Raw genomic sequence first — 18,142 nt, 5'->3', positions numbered from 1 at the left:
ACTACAGTACTTTAGTTGAGAAACAATGGAACACCACAGGGCCAAATATATCCAAGAACACCACGATGATATATAATAGGTCCAATAACACCACGGGGGCCAGATGGGTACATGAACAAAACGAGGGACTTGTCGGTAAAAGAACACCACGGAGACATAATCGGTCCAAAAACTACACGTGGATCTAATAGATTTAAGAACGCCAGTTAAACATTAAACACTATCAAAGATTGCTAACAGACAAACTCAATGTACCTCATTTGCTGACGGGGAATTCGTGCTTTCTTGTATACATACTATTTTGAGGATCATGGTCGTAAGCAGTTCATGCGATATACCCATATCTTCAGTGACAGGGGCATAGCTATAAAGAAACGATGGGCAAGCAACTACCGCCGAGCGGAACAAGGCAAACAAAATTTGGAACCGTTTTATTCAAGAATTTTTTTTTCGGTTTTCGGTCATAGGGCAGTTGAAACAGGAGCTACACGTAGATAGGACTTATAAACAATTTATAAATGTAAAACTTTTCATAAAGCTTCTGAAAAGAGTAAATCATGGTTAATTGTAAACATAAACTACACATTTTTCTGATACAGAATTTACTGAAAATTGTCCAAAATCTGCTCTTCGGGTCTAAGCAGAAACGAGCTTCTCTATTTATTTGTCAATATTCACACTGAAATCCCGATTAATTTGTAGTAAAGCTAGCGATGATAACCTGTCATTGTTCATTGTTGATCGTACATTATGATTTCAACAGACGTCTAGTTCACTGATAGATCTCCACGGTAGCACTTGCGAGATGTTATAAACCAGTGAACGTGTTCGCCATCGAGCGACCACCCAATTGAATTCGTCAAAATTGCATACCAGGTCAGTTTCGTATGTTGAGATTTGTTCGTTTATTATATTTCCTACAACACGAGGAAGCAGATACTTTGCACAAAGAAGCGATTTTCTGATAATACCAGACGCGTCCACTCTCCAGTTCCATTATCATATGGTCTATAAACGCAAAATATAATGAGACTTTCAAATACTGTTTTGGCGTGTTTGCAGGATGAGTGGCTCTGGTAGTCCGTCGAACACATCGCCGTGGCATAATTGCAACAATATCGAAGGGTTCTGATAAATCTAATGCCGATTGGTACATCTCATTCCAAACAGATAAACCGTACTCTGTAAAATGTGCTCCGAAACTACAAGTATTAGACTGAGTATAACAAATTCAAATCTTGTAAAAGATACAAGTTACTGTCCGATTTTGTCATGCATGATCCCCAATAAAACATCTATTTTGAAACCAAATGCCGTTATTTAATGAAATTTCATCAATTAAAAAAATGACAACATATGTGTTTCCTTTAAAATTTAATTTATAATTTTTTTAATTTTGCAATAATTTTTTTTGCAAGCCGAACCGATGTGCACGCAACTGAGTGATTAATATATTCTTGCATCCAGTTCATGTTAAGTTATGTCCAATACTCGGTGATATTTTGTAAATAGAATGTATGTACAGAAAACAAACAAAAAAAAATGTTTTAGTTACTGCAAGGATTTGTATTCACTATACAAATCCTTGGTTGCTGTAAATAGGCAAATTGATCAAAAGCCAAAAAAGAGAATATGAAATGATTTCGAAATGTTTTAAGAACAGTTTTCATCATTCGACTACTCTATTATAAGCCAAACTGAGAGATTCAAACAGTTTTTATGATTGCAATCTTAAAAAAACTTTAATAAAAATTCATATTCAAATGCATGTTAATGTTTGTGACTGTTTTTTTAATCCCAAAGATTTTAATACCTAAGCTGACCTCTCTCGAAATATATGTGTAGGAAGCTTTACTTGTAAACACTTTATCAGCATAATGATTTATGGATAAAACATATATATTAATTTCCAAATATTAATTTCATAAAGTTGAACCTTGATGGTTATGAACAGATCGACAGTTTAGATAATGTTATCTTCAGAAACAATATTGATACCTTCAGCACTAAATGTAAGTAATAAAACAAACCACAACACTTCAGGTAGCATATTCCTGTACAGAACTTCAAACAGCATTATCTTATTCATTACTCACACAGGGTTTACAAGATGTTTTTGTGTTATGGCCAATAAGCAACTGTCTCAAGTATTTTCAAAACATTGATCAAAAGTGAAGAGAACCTTGGCTTTGATGGTTTAAGGGAAATTAAAAGTTCCACAAACTGAGTTTACGAATGATCCAAACAATTCAGTTTTAAAACAAGATGCTAATTATAAAATACAAGATTAAAAAAGAAAAACTGAAAATTACACAATACTATCACTATACGGTCTATCAAAGTGCTCAACATTAAGGTTCACTGACCATCTTTTTTGATTTTTACCATTGTTATCATTATCGTGTTCAGCAAAGCACAATGTATAAATTATAACTTGTTTTTGTATTGTCTGGTTAGTGCAAACAAGTCAGTGATCTTAAGTTTATAATTGAACAATTCTGTTTAAGTTTGTTTTCTTTACGATTTATTTTCATTATAATATATAATTGGTTTTCTAAAGCAAAAAGTGTAACTAATTCATCACATTAATTGTCCAAAGAGATTGAAATTTAAACTGTCTGCACTTTCTCTCTTCAGATATACAGTTATGTGGATTTTTTTTTTTAATTTTAGAACTCTTGGATTAAAGCTTCTGTGTGAGCAGCAACCCTCTATCAAGGATATTTTTTTTATAGAAAATGCTCGTCTGGAATATCGTATTACATGTAACTGCGATGCTGGAATGTCACTACATAGCAATGAAAATTTCTTTTTTGAGAAACTGAAATATTCTATTTTGTTGTACAGTTTTGTGTTTAAATGGCCTTCAATTTGCAGATATAGGTCAAGATATATATGAGGCTTGATGAAATTAAGTGGGTGTATTTATTTAGGTTTGGTTTCCAGTACGCACTAGGCAAATTCTCATGTTCAGAGGTGAGTGTCTATAATTTGAGCCAGTGAAGGTTAGGCAAGCAATGAATCTATACTAGATTTGAAATTTTTTGGATTCGAGCGCCTTTGATGAGTCTTTTGTAGACGAAACGCGTGTCTGGTGTATATACAAAGTTGAGTCCTGGTGATAAGTTTATCTATAGAAGATGACTGTGGAGTACACAGACTTGAATGTAGAAGTCACATACATGTCATAACTATTTATACCATTCAACTACCATATTGTTGGCTGCTTTGTTAGCTGGTACTTCATCTGAAAGGGAACTTGGCTAAAAAGAAAAGTCAATGTAGAACTTGATGATACCGCAACTTATTACAACCTATGTTAACCACAAATATATTCAGGTTAACATGACAGGTGCCACATGTGTAGCAGCATGTGCATACCCTTCCAGAACACCTGAGATTGCTCGGTTTAAGTGTTGCTCAGCCTAGTTTTCTGTGTTGTGTTGTGTGTGTACTTTTGTTGTTTGTCTTTCTCTTTTTTAGCCGCAACAGTGTCAGTTTTTTCCCAACTTACGGCACAACTTTTGGAATTTTGGATACTGAATGCTCTTCAACTTTGTATTTGTTTGGCTCTATAGCTTTTTTGATATAAGCGTCACTGATTAGTCTTATGTAGACAAAACGGGTGTCTGGCGTTCTAAATTATAATCCTAGTACCTTTGATAACTATTTTTTCAACTTATGAATTTGACAGTCCCTCTGGTATCTTTTGCCTCTCTTTTGGATAGAAATTTACTTGCTGCATTAGGTGCTTGCATTTTTTGCATGAAATGCAGATATTATTAAATAACTTTTAAATAATATAACAAACATAATCAGAAGGTGACATCGTGTTTTTTATTAGCAAATTAACAAGAACAAAATAAATAACATCATATAGAAAACAAATGAGCAATGTGAGTGATCCACACACAGTTTAGTCATACATGATCTATGTACATTGTAATAATGGTTGGGTTAATATTGGCATCATTCAGAAGACTAGCTGCAGTATTGTAGATCTTAGGTCCTCATGTTATTTTTTGACTATTTGCAGATATGGTCTGCAAAAAGTTCAAAAGTTACATAAGGACCTGAGATCTACAATACTACAGTTATCAGATGACCACATTACAAATGATTGTCAAATAGCACTAACAGTCTCGTATCACTTTTATCTTACTCAATCTTAGTATGAAATTTGGAACAGTAATGTTCAAATTCAGTCTTTGGAGCGAATTCATTTAATTTTCCTGTAGACACAATCTTTTATAAAACTTAAATTCTAAGAGCTTGGAGTCAGTTTCACAAAAAAAAAACTTACTATAAGTATACTAAATTGGTGAATGTTCATGATTTATGATCAACCTTAATCGTAAGTTTTTTTTTGTGAAACGGACTCTTGGGTTCTAACCTAGTGGTCTTTTTGTTTTAAAAAATAAATCAACAAGTACATAACTATTTTTGGCATACATATTCACCAAATGAACAGGATTTTTACATCAAAAGTTAAGATACATGTATCACTTTAAATACTTTCTAATATAATGATCATCAAAGAGATATGAACATAAATACAATGATCTACAATACTTCTGATGATAATAATGATATATTCACACTGAACATGAAAAGTATCAATTCTTTCAGAAATAAAATTAACTTGTATTTATGGCTCATTAATAGCATGTAATTTATTATAAACACATCAAACAGCAGGTTGCCAATATTTTATAAAATTATGTTTTTTGGCAAATGAAGAATTAAATATTCCCTTAATCTAGTTCAATGTTCGATTAAAGGAATGCATGAAATAAATTGACAAAGATTTCAAACCAAGTGTAATGATAACTTAATACCATATTAATGGCTATTTACCCCTTTTTATAATCCTATATCAAATTAATTATTGACTATACATGTAGATCTAACATATCTTATAGTGTTTGGTGTATCATAATAAACAGCTGCGACAGGAGGGCAAGATATAGTGTAACATATTTATTGAAATTTCAGCAAGAATAAAATGAAATATTGTAGAAGTCTTTAAATGGTCAGTAGATTTCAAAAGCAGATATTTAAAATTTATCCTAAGTAGATATAGGAAGATGTGGTATGAGTGTCAATGAGACAACCCCCCCCCCCCCCCCCCCCCCATCTAAGTAATAATTTATAGAAGTTAACCAATATAGGTAAAAGTACCGTCTCCAACACGGAACCCCTGCTCACACCAAACATCAAGCTACAATGGTCCCCAAAAATTACTAGTGTAAAACCATTTAAATCAGAATTATTAATTGTCTATTTTGGTAGATGAAAACAAAACCATATTCAAATGAGGACATTGACTTCAGGAAAATAGTTATTTAGAAATGAAAAACGCATATAAATAAGATAGTTGGCAACTGGTAAACCTGGTTCAGTCAATCAGTTTCATTTGAAAGTGTCTGTACCAAGTCAGAACAGGAATGAGGTTTTCTCAAATTGTATATAAGGACACTTTAATTTCTATGGATTCCAGAAAAAGTTGTTAAGGATTCAACAGCTAGAGAAAAAAGATTTCATATCAATAAAAAATACAAATTAAATTCAGATGAAAAACATGTAAGCATACAAAAAACAGAGAAATTATCACAAATAAATCTTCAGGAGTATTGGTTATCTAACAAAATGTTCACAATAGGTATCTGTAAAATAATAAATATGTTTCATATGCCAAAATTTCAACATTTTGAATCAAAAAAAATAATTGAATAAGGGAGAACAAATCAACCCCTTACTAACAAAGCCAAATAATAACATGCTCAAATGAGGGAAAAAAAAGACAATATCCCTAACATTTTCACAAGACAGTTTATTAATGCAAATTAAATATAATCCACCTGTGTGAATGCTTCATACACAAAAATAGCTAAAACTACTGCTGAAATACATTCCCTCAGATAATAAAATTGAGAATGGAAATGGGGAATGTGTCAAAGAAACAACAACCGACCATAGAACAGACAACAGTAGAAGGTCACCAACAGGTCTTCCAATGTTTTAATAATAAAGATACACAAAAATAAATGCCTAGTTCTTCATATAATCTAAATACAATGCATTAAAAAGAACTAAAATAATTTGATTATCTCTATCAAGTTCGAACATATTAGACAAGATTATTACAAAAACAAATCATGGAACCACTTCTCATTCAACAAACATAATACTCTCTATAAAGTGGAAGATCAAAGTTATACAAAATTACATTGTAATTGCTCCATATATCTTAAGATTTACAAAAAAATGAATTATTTGTATTAGTGTCTTTCAGCCCTGCTTACAACTTATAATAATATAACATTTAAGCACAAACAGAAGCAATTTTCGCCAAAACAAATGTGATGAAAATATTAGGTTGTCATAGGTAATAAACACATCAGTTTAATAAGCTTACTGTACCAGGAAGATTTTTGGCAATATTTGCATAAAAATCAATTGTACAGAATGCACTGCAAACAAAAGGTAGTAACATGTCCCACTTAACTTTGAACGTATGAGGCAAAATCAAACAACACAATAATTATTTCAAACACATCAAAAGGGCAACAAAGTGTTTTAAAATTAAAAATATTGTTTACTATTATTATAACCAAAGAAGTCCTTCTTTTACTCATTAGAAGATTTTCCATTTCAAAAACATTTATTTTTGTGAATTTTTTCATGATTCAACATCTGATAAAATGTATATTTTCTAACAGAAAATAGTATGAAATTAAAAATATTTTGTTTTTCTAAATATTGAATCCAAAATGTATTTATTTACAAAGAAATGATAAATAATTTGGAATATGAAAAAAAGTTGAATTGTGATATCAAACAACAATTTAAAAAATAGATGTGATTTAAAAAAGAACAATAATATCATGTTTTGTATACAATAATGACCCTATTTGCATAAGAATGTCATACAATCATGTCTTTGTCTGTATTTCTATCTATAATTCCTGAGTATTTCATTGAGACTTAATTTTGGCTGGTTTTCACACTTTGGTTTGTGTTTTGCAATAAATTATTAGTTTATAATTCACTGTATAACATTTAATAGTTCAGTACAGGACCACTGGCTGAAGATCAGGAAACTAAATGTCTTCTGTCGTCTGATTCTGTTAGTGAGGATAATCTTTTGTCTCCTGGCTTCATAAAAATCTGAAAAATATATTTTTCTAATGAAATATTTGGCAATAATGAATAATAAAATATTGCAATCCTATTTGCAAGGTTACCTTACTATATAGATGAGTAACCATGTTAACCCAATCTTCTGTAGTGGCAACCATGATAGTGAATATCTGGTGACTGGATGACAGCATCTGTCATTCTCAAAATGAAAATTACTGCAAGATCTGAGTTTATCAATAAGATTATTTTACAATATCAGGGGCAGATCCAGCTATTTTAAAAAAGGGGGTGGGGGTTTCCTAACCCAGGACAAAAGGGGGGTTTCAATTACATGTCCCCATTCAAATGCATTGATCTTCCAAATCCAACCCCCAGTGGATCTGTGCCTGAATATTTTTTAATGTTTTTATTACATTTAACAAATTAATGGCCATCATGATGGTCCAGGCAAATGTCATCCCCACATAGCTCAAAAGACATTAAAGTTTAAACAGATAATTAAGGTAAAACATGTTTTTGCAATTGTACTAAGCCAAATGTGAACTGAAAATTGTTTCATTGACAAAATTAATGCTTACTACTGTAAGTTAAATTGTTAGTTTAAATGAAATCAATAACAGAACAAATACACTGTGTTACTAAGACCTTGTTCTGAAATATTTGTTCTATTTATATCTGATTTAATCATTTAGAGCAAAAAGTCTGGATTAGACTGTTCCAAATTTGTTTCTGCTGAAGTCAAATTATAGATAAATTAGATTATCTTCATAAAAATATAACATCAAACTGTCCATAAAATCGTTGGAATGTAATTTAAACTCTATAATCTGTGAAATAGGAACAATTTTAACTCTATAATCTGTGAAATAGGAACAATTTAATATTGAATTATGTTTAATTTTTTACCTACACCTGTAAGTTATCAATTTATAATAAATTAAATAAGATAAGTATTAGTTAATGTATACTTCAACAGCTGGTGTAAGTTTTGATGTAGGTAAACATTATGCCACTGAGGGGAAACACATCTAATCCTTCTAAAGCTAATGTCTATCTAGTCTGGTAATAATCCATACAAATAAAATTCAGGTTTCTAATAATAATGAGACAGCAATCTAACAATTAGGTAGAAATTAAATGGGGGAGAACACAATTTAAGTTTATAAAGCTAATATCTATCTTGTCTGGTAACACTCCATACAAATAAAATAGGGCATCAATGAGACAGCAATCCAACAAGTAGGTATAAATTATATGTGGGAGAACACAACTTAAGTTTCTAAAGCTAATGTCTATCTTGTCTGGTAAAACGCCATGAAATTATCAATGAGACAGCAATCCAACGACAGAAGCCCACCAAAGAGAAAACCAAGAGATTAACATGAGGGTTTTTAGTAATCGGAACAAGAGTCCCTACCGCATCTAAATGTCCAACAGAATTCGGTCGTTATATTCCTCTGACCTACAACTACTTCATTAACACAAGTAGGAGAGATCCTTTTCTGGGAGGGATTATTCAGGTTAAATACACAGGCACCTGTCTCAGAAAAATTCCTATATACCTTAATATAACACTGTTAAATTATATTAAGGTATATAGGAAATATTTTTCTGAGACAGGTGCCTGTGGTTAATCGGAATTGGCAATTTGTAAATGAATTGCATGAACACATACATAGGGAATCTCGATACTAAACCCCTGAGGGATCTAAATCTGGAGGAGCAATTATTGAAAAATTTGTTAAATCTGGATCTGATTCAGATTGAGGAATTATGTTCTGTTGGAATCAAATCACAGATTTTTGGAATGGTATAGTACCTGTTCTGTTGAACACTACTGAAAATCTGATATCAACAAAGAATCGACAATCACAGATAAGTTTTCTAGTTCTGACACTTTCTGTGTTCACTTGATTTGTTTGATCCTGAAACTGCCATTTTTATTATTATCTACCAATGATTAAATCTTATCATGTCTAAAAATCTCATACTATTACATGCAGCATGTTCTATCAAAAATAAAAACTATTTTAGTAAATGGGAAGGTATGATAACGCCCATGTATTGCCCCTTGAATTAGATAATCAAAGGGTATCATCAATTATAAATGATCTAAAATCATTCCTATTATTTTCACAAGAATTTATGAATATAGTAAAAATTTCCAAATAGAAGAGAATAAAGTCTCTTATCTGCAATAAAAGCTTAAATTTAATAGCAATAGATCTAGGGATTCAAAATGTAATTATGTGTATTTCAGAGTAAGGCATAATAATCTTTTCAAACAAAGTTGAAATGTACTGTTCATAAACACATTAAAACATTATGGTGCAAACTGACTGTTATTCTTTAAGAAGGCTTTATTAACAATAAACGTGAATTACTTTTGGCATAATAAGTCATAAATTTAAAGTATACTAGATGTTAGGATGATTATCTTTGGCTTAATAATAGAACACCGTTGGTAAATATAGAACTTAAATGTCAAAACCAGATCGTCATAAAAAGCGAGTCAAGGACAGAATCTTTTATTTTTTTATATATAAAAAAAAGATGTATCATAGAGATTGAATGTAAGATAATCCCCAAAGGAGATTAAATTGTACGATTTAGTTATGCAATAAATTTATATGCTTTGGCAAAATTTCATCAAACTTTCATTCATTCATGAAATAAGATTTTGAAAACATCCCAAATTTCAGTTACATTTGGTGTCATAAAATTTTAATGCTAACAAGTACTCTTTTAAAATATTTATTTTCATGTAATTGTCAAAATCTTATGAAACAAACATGAGGCAGAACATACCAAAAAGGCAGAAGATAGGGATATTCAAACTCATAAGTTGACAGCAAACTAACAACACCACTACAAAAAAGAGGCTCACAGGAGCCTTAAACATTTACCTGGCAATTTTTTTTAAAATAGGCAAAAACACAAATTTTAAGAGCAACTATTATCCTCCAATAGATTCTGTTCTATTGGCATTTTTAGAGATTTTAAAAAGTAAAACAAAATAAATGAATTAAAAGAATTTAATCTATTTATTTTTCATAAATATTTAACAAGCTGGTAAGTCTGTTGTTATGTTTCCAATAGACTTGGAAGTGCTTGATTCCAAAATATTTCCTTCCGTTTTGGATTTTTCTTATTTTTTTCATTTATCAATTCATATGAATGATATATTGATATTTACAAATATTAGAGACCTACATGTTTCTACAGTTAGATAAAACAAAAAGAAAATAGTATAGATTCAAATTGTCCCACTTATAAACAATCTCAATACCAGTAATGTATGCTATTAATTCTCAATCTAGGCTACAATATGTCCTTGAAGAATGCTGAGCAATGGCCTGTAGATACATATACTTTGATTGTTTTTTATTATATTTTCCCCTGATGATAATGGCCTATGATTACCTTTTTATGAGAACATTATTATCAGCAATGAAAAAGAGCTTAAGACAAACTGTGTCATAGTTATAATGTATTTTTAATAAAACATGTATGCCAAGACTCAAGAGCAATTCCTGTACCAAAGATAGAACCTAATGTTAATGACACATATAATTAGTTTGATCGTTAGAAGACCATGAAGGATAATAAAAAGTTAGTTATAATCTTCTTTTGTTGAACCTGCTGAAGGCTGATTATTTTCTTAAGCCACCGCCACTGAAATAATGGGTGCCAGGAGCTGTCAAATAGTGCAAGTTGAAATATTTCTCTGACTTTAAAACATCAGCGGGGTCTCTCTCGGTGTTTAACTACACAATGACTAGCCTGTCAACACTGAGTTTGTGAGTGAGAATCTTCCTTGAAACAGTTGCAATCAACTTTGGCTTCTGCCTATGAAAATATGACCATCATCAAATAACCAATAGTGGTGTAAGTGGCTTTTTAAAAACAATCAATCAATCAACTACGGTAGAAGCTGGTTTATAATCACCTCCCTGAAGTATCTTTTATGATTTTTTGTCTAATTTGAATGATATTTTGTCACAACTTTAATATTGGTCTTTATATTGCTTTGTAGAGGATAAGTATGTTTAGTTGCTAATTCACTTAGTCCATCTTTAACGCATTTACAAATAGGATTTATAATCTTAAATGTTGAATGCTGAAGATCAAAAGACAATCATTTACTCCTAGCCTTCTTCATATGATATTTTTACAATAAGGACTAAATTAATAAACAAATAAATTGTTTCGCCAAGCACAGCTGGATACAACAACAGAGGTTCAACCCTGAACAGTTGGGGCAAAAATAGACACAATATTCACACTCAATACAGGTCTGAATTTTGGTTATAATTAAATATTAGACACATTATAGGTTAACTGTTTTCAAAGAACTTGAATTGGTTATGTGATTTGATTTAAATCTATATTCACTTTTTTTCTGTTGTGCAATACACTATGCTGTTGTGTATTGCCCCCCCCCCCCCCCCCAAAAAAAAAAATATTTGAAGAAATTTTCTTTATAATTTCTGAAATCTTGAGAACAAATTGTTCCCCCTCTTTTTTCCCACAAGTAATTTTCTTGAAACTAGAAAAATGCTTAATTAGGCCCCTTGTTTCGCCCCTAATTCCTAAATTGTTGGTTTATAATCCCCAAAATCAATCCCAACCTGCCTTTAGTGGTCATAAACATTGTGTTAAAATTTAATTGATTTCTTTTTACTTACACAGTTATACTAGAGTTATTGTCCAGAAACCAAATGCCTTCGGACATGGATGACGATGTGATACCAATATATAACTGCAATATTTTTTGCAGTTGTATAAAACAGAAAATTACACAGTAGGCAGAAATCATCTTGATTTTGATTAGTAACACCAACCTTTATACTGTGCTCTAACATACAGAGTACACCAATTAGCTTAACAACATGTTACCTTCCTAACAACAATACTTATCAACATGTTCCCATTAGATCATTAGATCATTAGATACACATGTCTTTGTTCTTAGACACTTAAATTAAAAGACATATTCCCCATGTTCACAGCCCAAATAATCACCTTTCTTCTCTTCTTTGGAAAACAGAAATGACATCTTAAAAAATTACTTTATGTAACAGTCACTTACAGTTTACAATCTCTGTAATGAATAAACCGCTAAATAAAATTATTTTGGCAATTTCAGCAGTTTTGCACAAAATGAAAGAAGTTTGAGGCCATAATGCAAAAATGTAAGACAAAATGCAAACCATGAGTTAGAGTATTCTTTCTCCTTCAAGTAAATTAAAATTACCATATAGTTTCTTAATCATACATAAATTTAACTCTTCTACTTTCACTTTTGTAAATGAAGTTAAAAATCACTGGATACAATACAGATGTTGTATTTCATTCTATATCTTGCAAATTAGTAAAAAATCTCAGTAAACTTGATGAAATGTGCAAAAACAGGAGTAAGCAAGAAGGAAGTGCTGTTTTCAAAGTTTGTGTTTTTGTTAGTGAAAGTTTGATAGTCAAAGCCATTAGCTAAGGAAGACATGTTATCTTATCTAAAATCAAATGGATGTACCTGTATAGGCTTGTGATAGAAGAATACCACAACATTAACATGACACCATTGATACTTATATTTAATTTTGGATATAAAACGTCTTCTGATTAGCTGACAGTGTTTTGTCTATCAGCTCATAGACATAACTTTGTCATGTGATTGTGATGTCATCAACGTTTTCATGATTTACTCTTCATAGACAGAAAAAATATTACAGTCTTTCCTTAAATAGATCTGCAGATGCATTTAAGCATATGAGAAACAATAAAGTGACTCAGATTTCTGGACCACAGACCACATGACAAGGCAAAGTAGTCAATGGTAGATATTTGGGACCCATCCAAATTTGTAACAAACCATAAAATGCTAAAGTTTTGGTGAATTTCATGCAATAAATTTCTGCAAGTGTCATGAAACATTGTAAGTAAAGCATTTAGTATCAACAAAGTTATAATAAGATAAATAACTGACCACATGTAATTTACATTGTCCATCTCTAAACTTTTATAAGACCATAGCAGCTACAAATATTTGTATATTTTTGAAGTTTAAATCAAATAATTCTGTATTCTAGAAATATATTCTCATAAATGACCACATGAAGATACATGACTTGTAAGTTTTACATACCTTTGATTTAATTGGTTGAAAATCAAAAGGATTGGCTCACAAGAAAGAAAGTTAATATATTGTACACAGAAACCAACAGACATTAGAACATGTCATAATATAACCACACATATTTGTTAATCATTTTCCTAAATGCTGCCTTCTTGTGTTCTTTCCATTAGAGAAAAAAAACATAAACTTATGAAGATTAATCATAATTCATGTGACCACCAAACAGTCTAAGAGTGCACAGATGAAATGCATTGTCTGCTTTACTGACCATGATTGATTTTATGTTGATAGTCTTGAAGGTAAAAAGATAATGGTTTTATTGCAATAACTACATATACTTAAAACATTATCAATGAGGTCAAAGTCACATGTTCACCTAACAATCATTCCATGTATCAAATATAGGTCATACAGATGACATGTGGCTTATAGTATCTTAGAAACAGACTAAACAAGAAAAACATTATATCAGGTCAAGGACATATGAAAATGCCAGATAGACATGTACAACTTACAATCATTCCTTATATTTAATATTTTAGAAATGTCACTTGAAGTATACGAGCAGAGGACAAAACATGGGAAACTTAAAATTGACCAATGAACCATGATAATGAGGCCAAGGACAGATGGTACCTGCCAGACAGACATATACCTTACAATCATTTCACTATACAAATGTAATTGAAATATTCCAAAATCAAAAATACAAGAATATATAAAAATTCTTATTCTCAGTCCAGTTTTAATACCAACAGAAATAAATAATTCGTAGTAAATGAACTATATCTCAAAGGCAGAGCAAAATTGAATACAGTCTGACACTGAAGGTAAATTATACTGAGAAGAGATGTTACAGTCTGACACTGAAGGTTGATTATGCGGAGAAGAGATGTTACAGTCTGACACTGAAGGTTGATTATAAGGAGAAGAGATGTTACAGTCTGACACTGAAGGTTGATTATAAGGAGAAGAGATGTTACAGTCTGACACTGAAGGTTGATTATAAGGAGAAGAGATGTTACAGTCTGACACTGAAGGTTGATTATACGGAGAAGAGATGTTACAGTCTGACACTGAAGGTTGATTATAAGGAGAAGAGATGTTACAGTCTGACACTGAAGGTTAATTATACTGAGAAGAGATGTTACAGTCTGACACTGAAGGTTGATTATACGGAGAAGAGATGTTACAGTCTGACACTGAAGGTTGATTATAAGGAGAAGAGATGTTACAGTCTGACACTGAAGGTTGATTATAAGAAGAATAGATGTTACAGTCTGACACTGAAGGTTGCCTAAACCTAGAAGAGATGTTACAGTCTGAAACTAAGGGTTATTTATAAGGAGAAGAGATGTTACAGTCTGACACTGAAGGTTGATTATAAGGAGAAGAGATGTTACAGTCTGACACTGAAGGTAAATTATACTGAGAAGAGATGTTACAGTCTGACACTGAAGGTTGATTATAAGGAGAAGAGATGTTACAGTCTGACACTGAAGGTTGATTATAAGGAGAAGAGATGTTACAGTCTGACAAAGGTTGATTATAAGGAGAAGAGATGTTACAGTCTGACACTGAAGGTTGATTATAAGGAGAAGAGATGTTACAGTCTGACACTGAAGGTTGATTATAAGGAGAAGAGATGTTACAGTCTGACACTGAAGGTTAATTATACTGAGAAGAGATGTTACAGTCTGACACTGAAGGTTAATTATACTGAGAAGAGATGTTACAGTCTGACACTGAAGGTTGATTATACGGAGAAGAGATGTTACAGTCTGACACTGAAGGTTGATTATACGGAGAAGAGATGTTACAGTCTGACACTGAAGGTTGATTATAAGGAGAAGAGATGTTACAGTCTGACACTGAAGGTTGATTATAAGGAGAAGAGATGTTACAGTCTGACACTGAAGGTTGATTATACGGAGAAGAGATGTTACAGTCTGACACTGAAGGTTAATTATACTGAGAAGAGATGTTACAGTCTGACACTGAAGGATGCCTAAACCTAGAAGAGATTGCTAGTTGAACGTGACATCTAACATATAATTAGATATAGGAAGATGTGGTGTGAGTGCCAATGAGACAACTCTCCATCAAAATAACAATTTTTAAAAAAGTAAACTATTACAGGTCAATGTACGGCCTTCAACACGGAGCCTTGGCTCACATCGAACAACAAGCTATAAAGGGCCCCAAAATTACTAGTGTAAAACCATTCAAACGGGAATACCGGAAATTGTCTACATCTCTTTGTTGTTTCCACTGTTGTTTTTGAAACAATCAAAGATTTCTAAGTCATTTTATACACAGAGAAAACATAGTTGATGATGTTCTTGCCTTTTGATTTTTTTGATACACCATAGAATACTGATATCAGTAGGAGGAGAGCACCACCAGATAACATGGCTATCTGTACAACTTCTACCACTAACTTACCTTTTGATTCTCCCTCAGTTTAAATACACCATAGAATACTGATATCAATAGGAGTAGAGCACCACCAGATAACATGGCTATCTGTACAACTTCTACCACTAACTTACCTTTTGATTCTCTCTAAGTTTAAATACACCATAGAATACTGATATCAATAGGAGGAGAGCACCACCAGATAACATGGCTATCTGTACAACTTCTACCACTAACTTACCTTTTGATTCTCTCTAAGTTTAAATACACCATAGAATACTGATATCAGTAGGAGAGCACCCCCAGATAACATGGCTATCTGTACAACTTCTACCACTAACTTACCTTTTGATTCTCTCTAAGTTTAAATACACCATAGAATACTGATATCAGTAGGAGTAGAGCACCCCCAGATAACATGGCTATCTGTACAACTTCTACCACTAACTTACCTTTTGATTCTCTCTCAGTTTAAATACACCATATAATACTGATATCAGTAGGAAGAGAGCACCACCAGATAACATGGCTATCTGTACAACTTCTACCACTAACTTACCTTTTGATTCTCTCTAAGTTTAAATACACCATAGAATACTGATATCAATAGGAGGAGAGCACCACCAGATAACATGGCTATCTGTACAACTTCTACCACTAACTTACCTTTTGATTCTCTCTAAGTTTAAATACACCATAGAATACTGATATCAGTAGGAGTAGAGCACCCCCAGATAACATGGCTATCTGTACAACTTCTACCACTAACTTACCTTTTGATTCTCTCTAAGTTTAAATACACCATAGAATACTGATATCAGTAGGAGTAGAGCACCCCCAGATAACATGGCTATCTGTACAACTTCTACCACTAACTTACCTTTTGATTCTCTCTCAGTTTAAATACACCATATAATACTAATATCAGTAGGAGTAGAGCACCACCAGATAACATGGCTATCTGTACAACTTCTACCACTAACTTACCTTTTGATTCTCTCTAAGTTTAAATACACCATAGAATACTGATATCAGTAGGAGTAGAGCACCCCCAGATAACATGGCTATCTGTACAACTTCTACCGCTAACTTACCTTTTGATTCTCTCTAAGTTTAAATACACCATAGAATACTGATATCAGTAGGAGGAGAGCACCACCAGATAACATGGCTATCTGTACAACTTCTACCACTAACTTATCTTTTGATTCTCCCTCAGTTTAAATACACCATAGAATACTGATATCAGTAGGAGGAGAGCTCCACCAGATAACATGGCTATCTGTACAACTTCTACTACTAACTTACCTTTTGATTCTCTCTAAGTTTAAATACACCATAGAATACTGATATCAGTAGGAGCAGAGCACCACCAGATAACATGGCTATCTGTACAACTTCTACTACTAACTTACCTTTTGATTCTCTCTAAGTTTAAATACACCATAGAATACTGATATCAGTAGGAGGAGAGCACCACCAGATAACATGGCTATCTGTACAACTTCTACCACTAACTTACCTTTTGATTCTCCCTCAGTTTAAATACACCATAGAATACTGATATCAGTAGGAGTAGAGCACCACCAGATAACATGGCTATCTGTACAACTTCTACCACTAACTTACCTTTTGATTCTCCCTCAGTTTAAATACACCATAGAATACTGATATCAGTAGGAGGAGAGCTCCACCAGATAACATGGCTATCTGTACAACTTCTACTACTAACTTACCTTTTGATTCTCTCTAAGTTTAAATACACCATAGAATACTGATATCAGTAGGAGGAGAGCACCACCAGATAACATGGCTATCTGTACAACTTCTACCACTAACTTACCTTTTGATTCTCTCTAAGTTTAAATACACCACAGAATACTGATATCAGTAGGAGGAGAGCACCACCAGATAACATGGCTATCTGTACAACTTCTACCACTAACTTACCTTTTGATTCTCTCTCAGTTTAAATACACCATAGAATACTTATATCAGTAGGAGGAGAGCACCACCAGATAACATGGCTATCTGTACAACTTCTACCACTAACTTACCTTTTGATTCTCCCTCATTTTAAATACACCATAGAATACTGATATCAGTAGGAGGAGAGCACCACCAGATAACATGGCTATCTGTACAACTTCTACCACTAACTTACCTTTTGATTCTCCCTCAGTTTAAATACACCATAAAATACTGATATCAGTAGGAGGAGAGCACCACCAGATAACATGGCTATCTGTACAACTTCTACCACTAACTTACCTTTTGATTCTCTCTCAGTTTAAATACACCATAGAATACTGATATCAGTAGGAGAGCACCCCCAGATAACATGGCTATCTGTACAACTTCTACCACTAACTTACCTTTTGATTCTCTCTAAGTTTAAATACACCATAGAATACTGATATCAGTAGGAGGAGAGCACCACCAGAT

The 18,142-nt window shown here is 32.4% G+C and overlaps 1 protein-coding gene across 3 annotated transcripts in view; it reads right to left on the bottom strand.

The window, feature by feature from the left end:
- Nucleotides 1-5,136: 5,136 nt before the first annotated feature.
- Nucleotides 5,137-18,142, bottom strand: part of LOC134722065 (lysosome membrane protein 2-like) — a 39,458-nt gene continuing 26,452 nt past the window's right edge. For all 3 annotated transcript variants that reach the window (XM_063585518.1, XM_063585517.1, XM_063585519.1), the window contains one exon: nt 5,137-7,170. In XM_063585518.1, coding sequence (XP_063441588.1) covers nt 7,096-7,170 — 75 coding nt within the window. In that variant the 3' untranslated portion in view covers nt 5,137-7,095. The remainder of the gene's footprint in view (nt 7,171-18,142) is intronic.

This window comes from Mytilus trossulus, chromosome 6, assembly GCF_036588685.1.
Source record: "Mytilus trossulus isolate FHL-02 chromosome 6, PNRI_Mtr1.1.1.hap1, whole genome shotgun sequence".
Lineage (NCBI taxonomy): Eukaryota > Metazoa > Mollusca > Bivalvia > Mytilida > Mytilidae > Mytilus > Mytilus trossulus.
The sequence above is the reverse complement of the archived record's forward strand: the minus strand, read 5'-3'. Positions and strand labels throughout refer to the sequence as shown.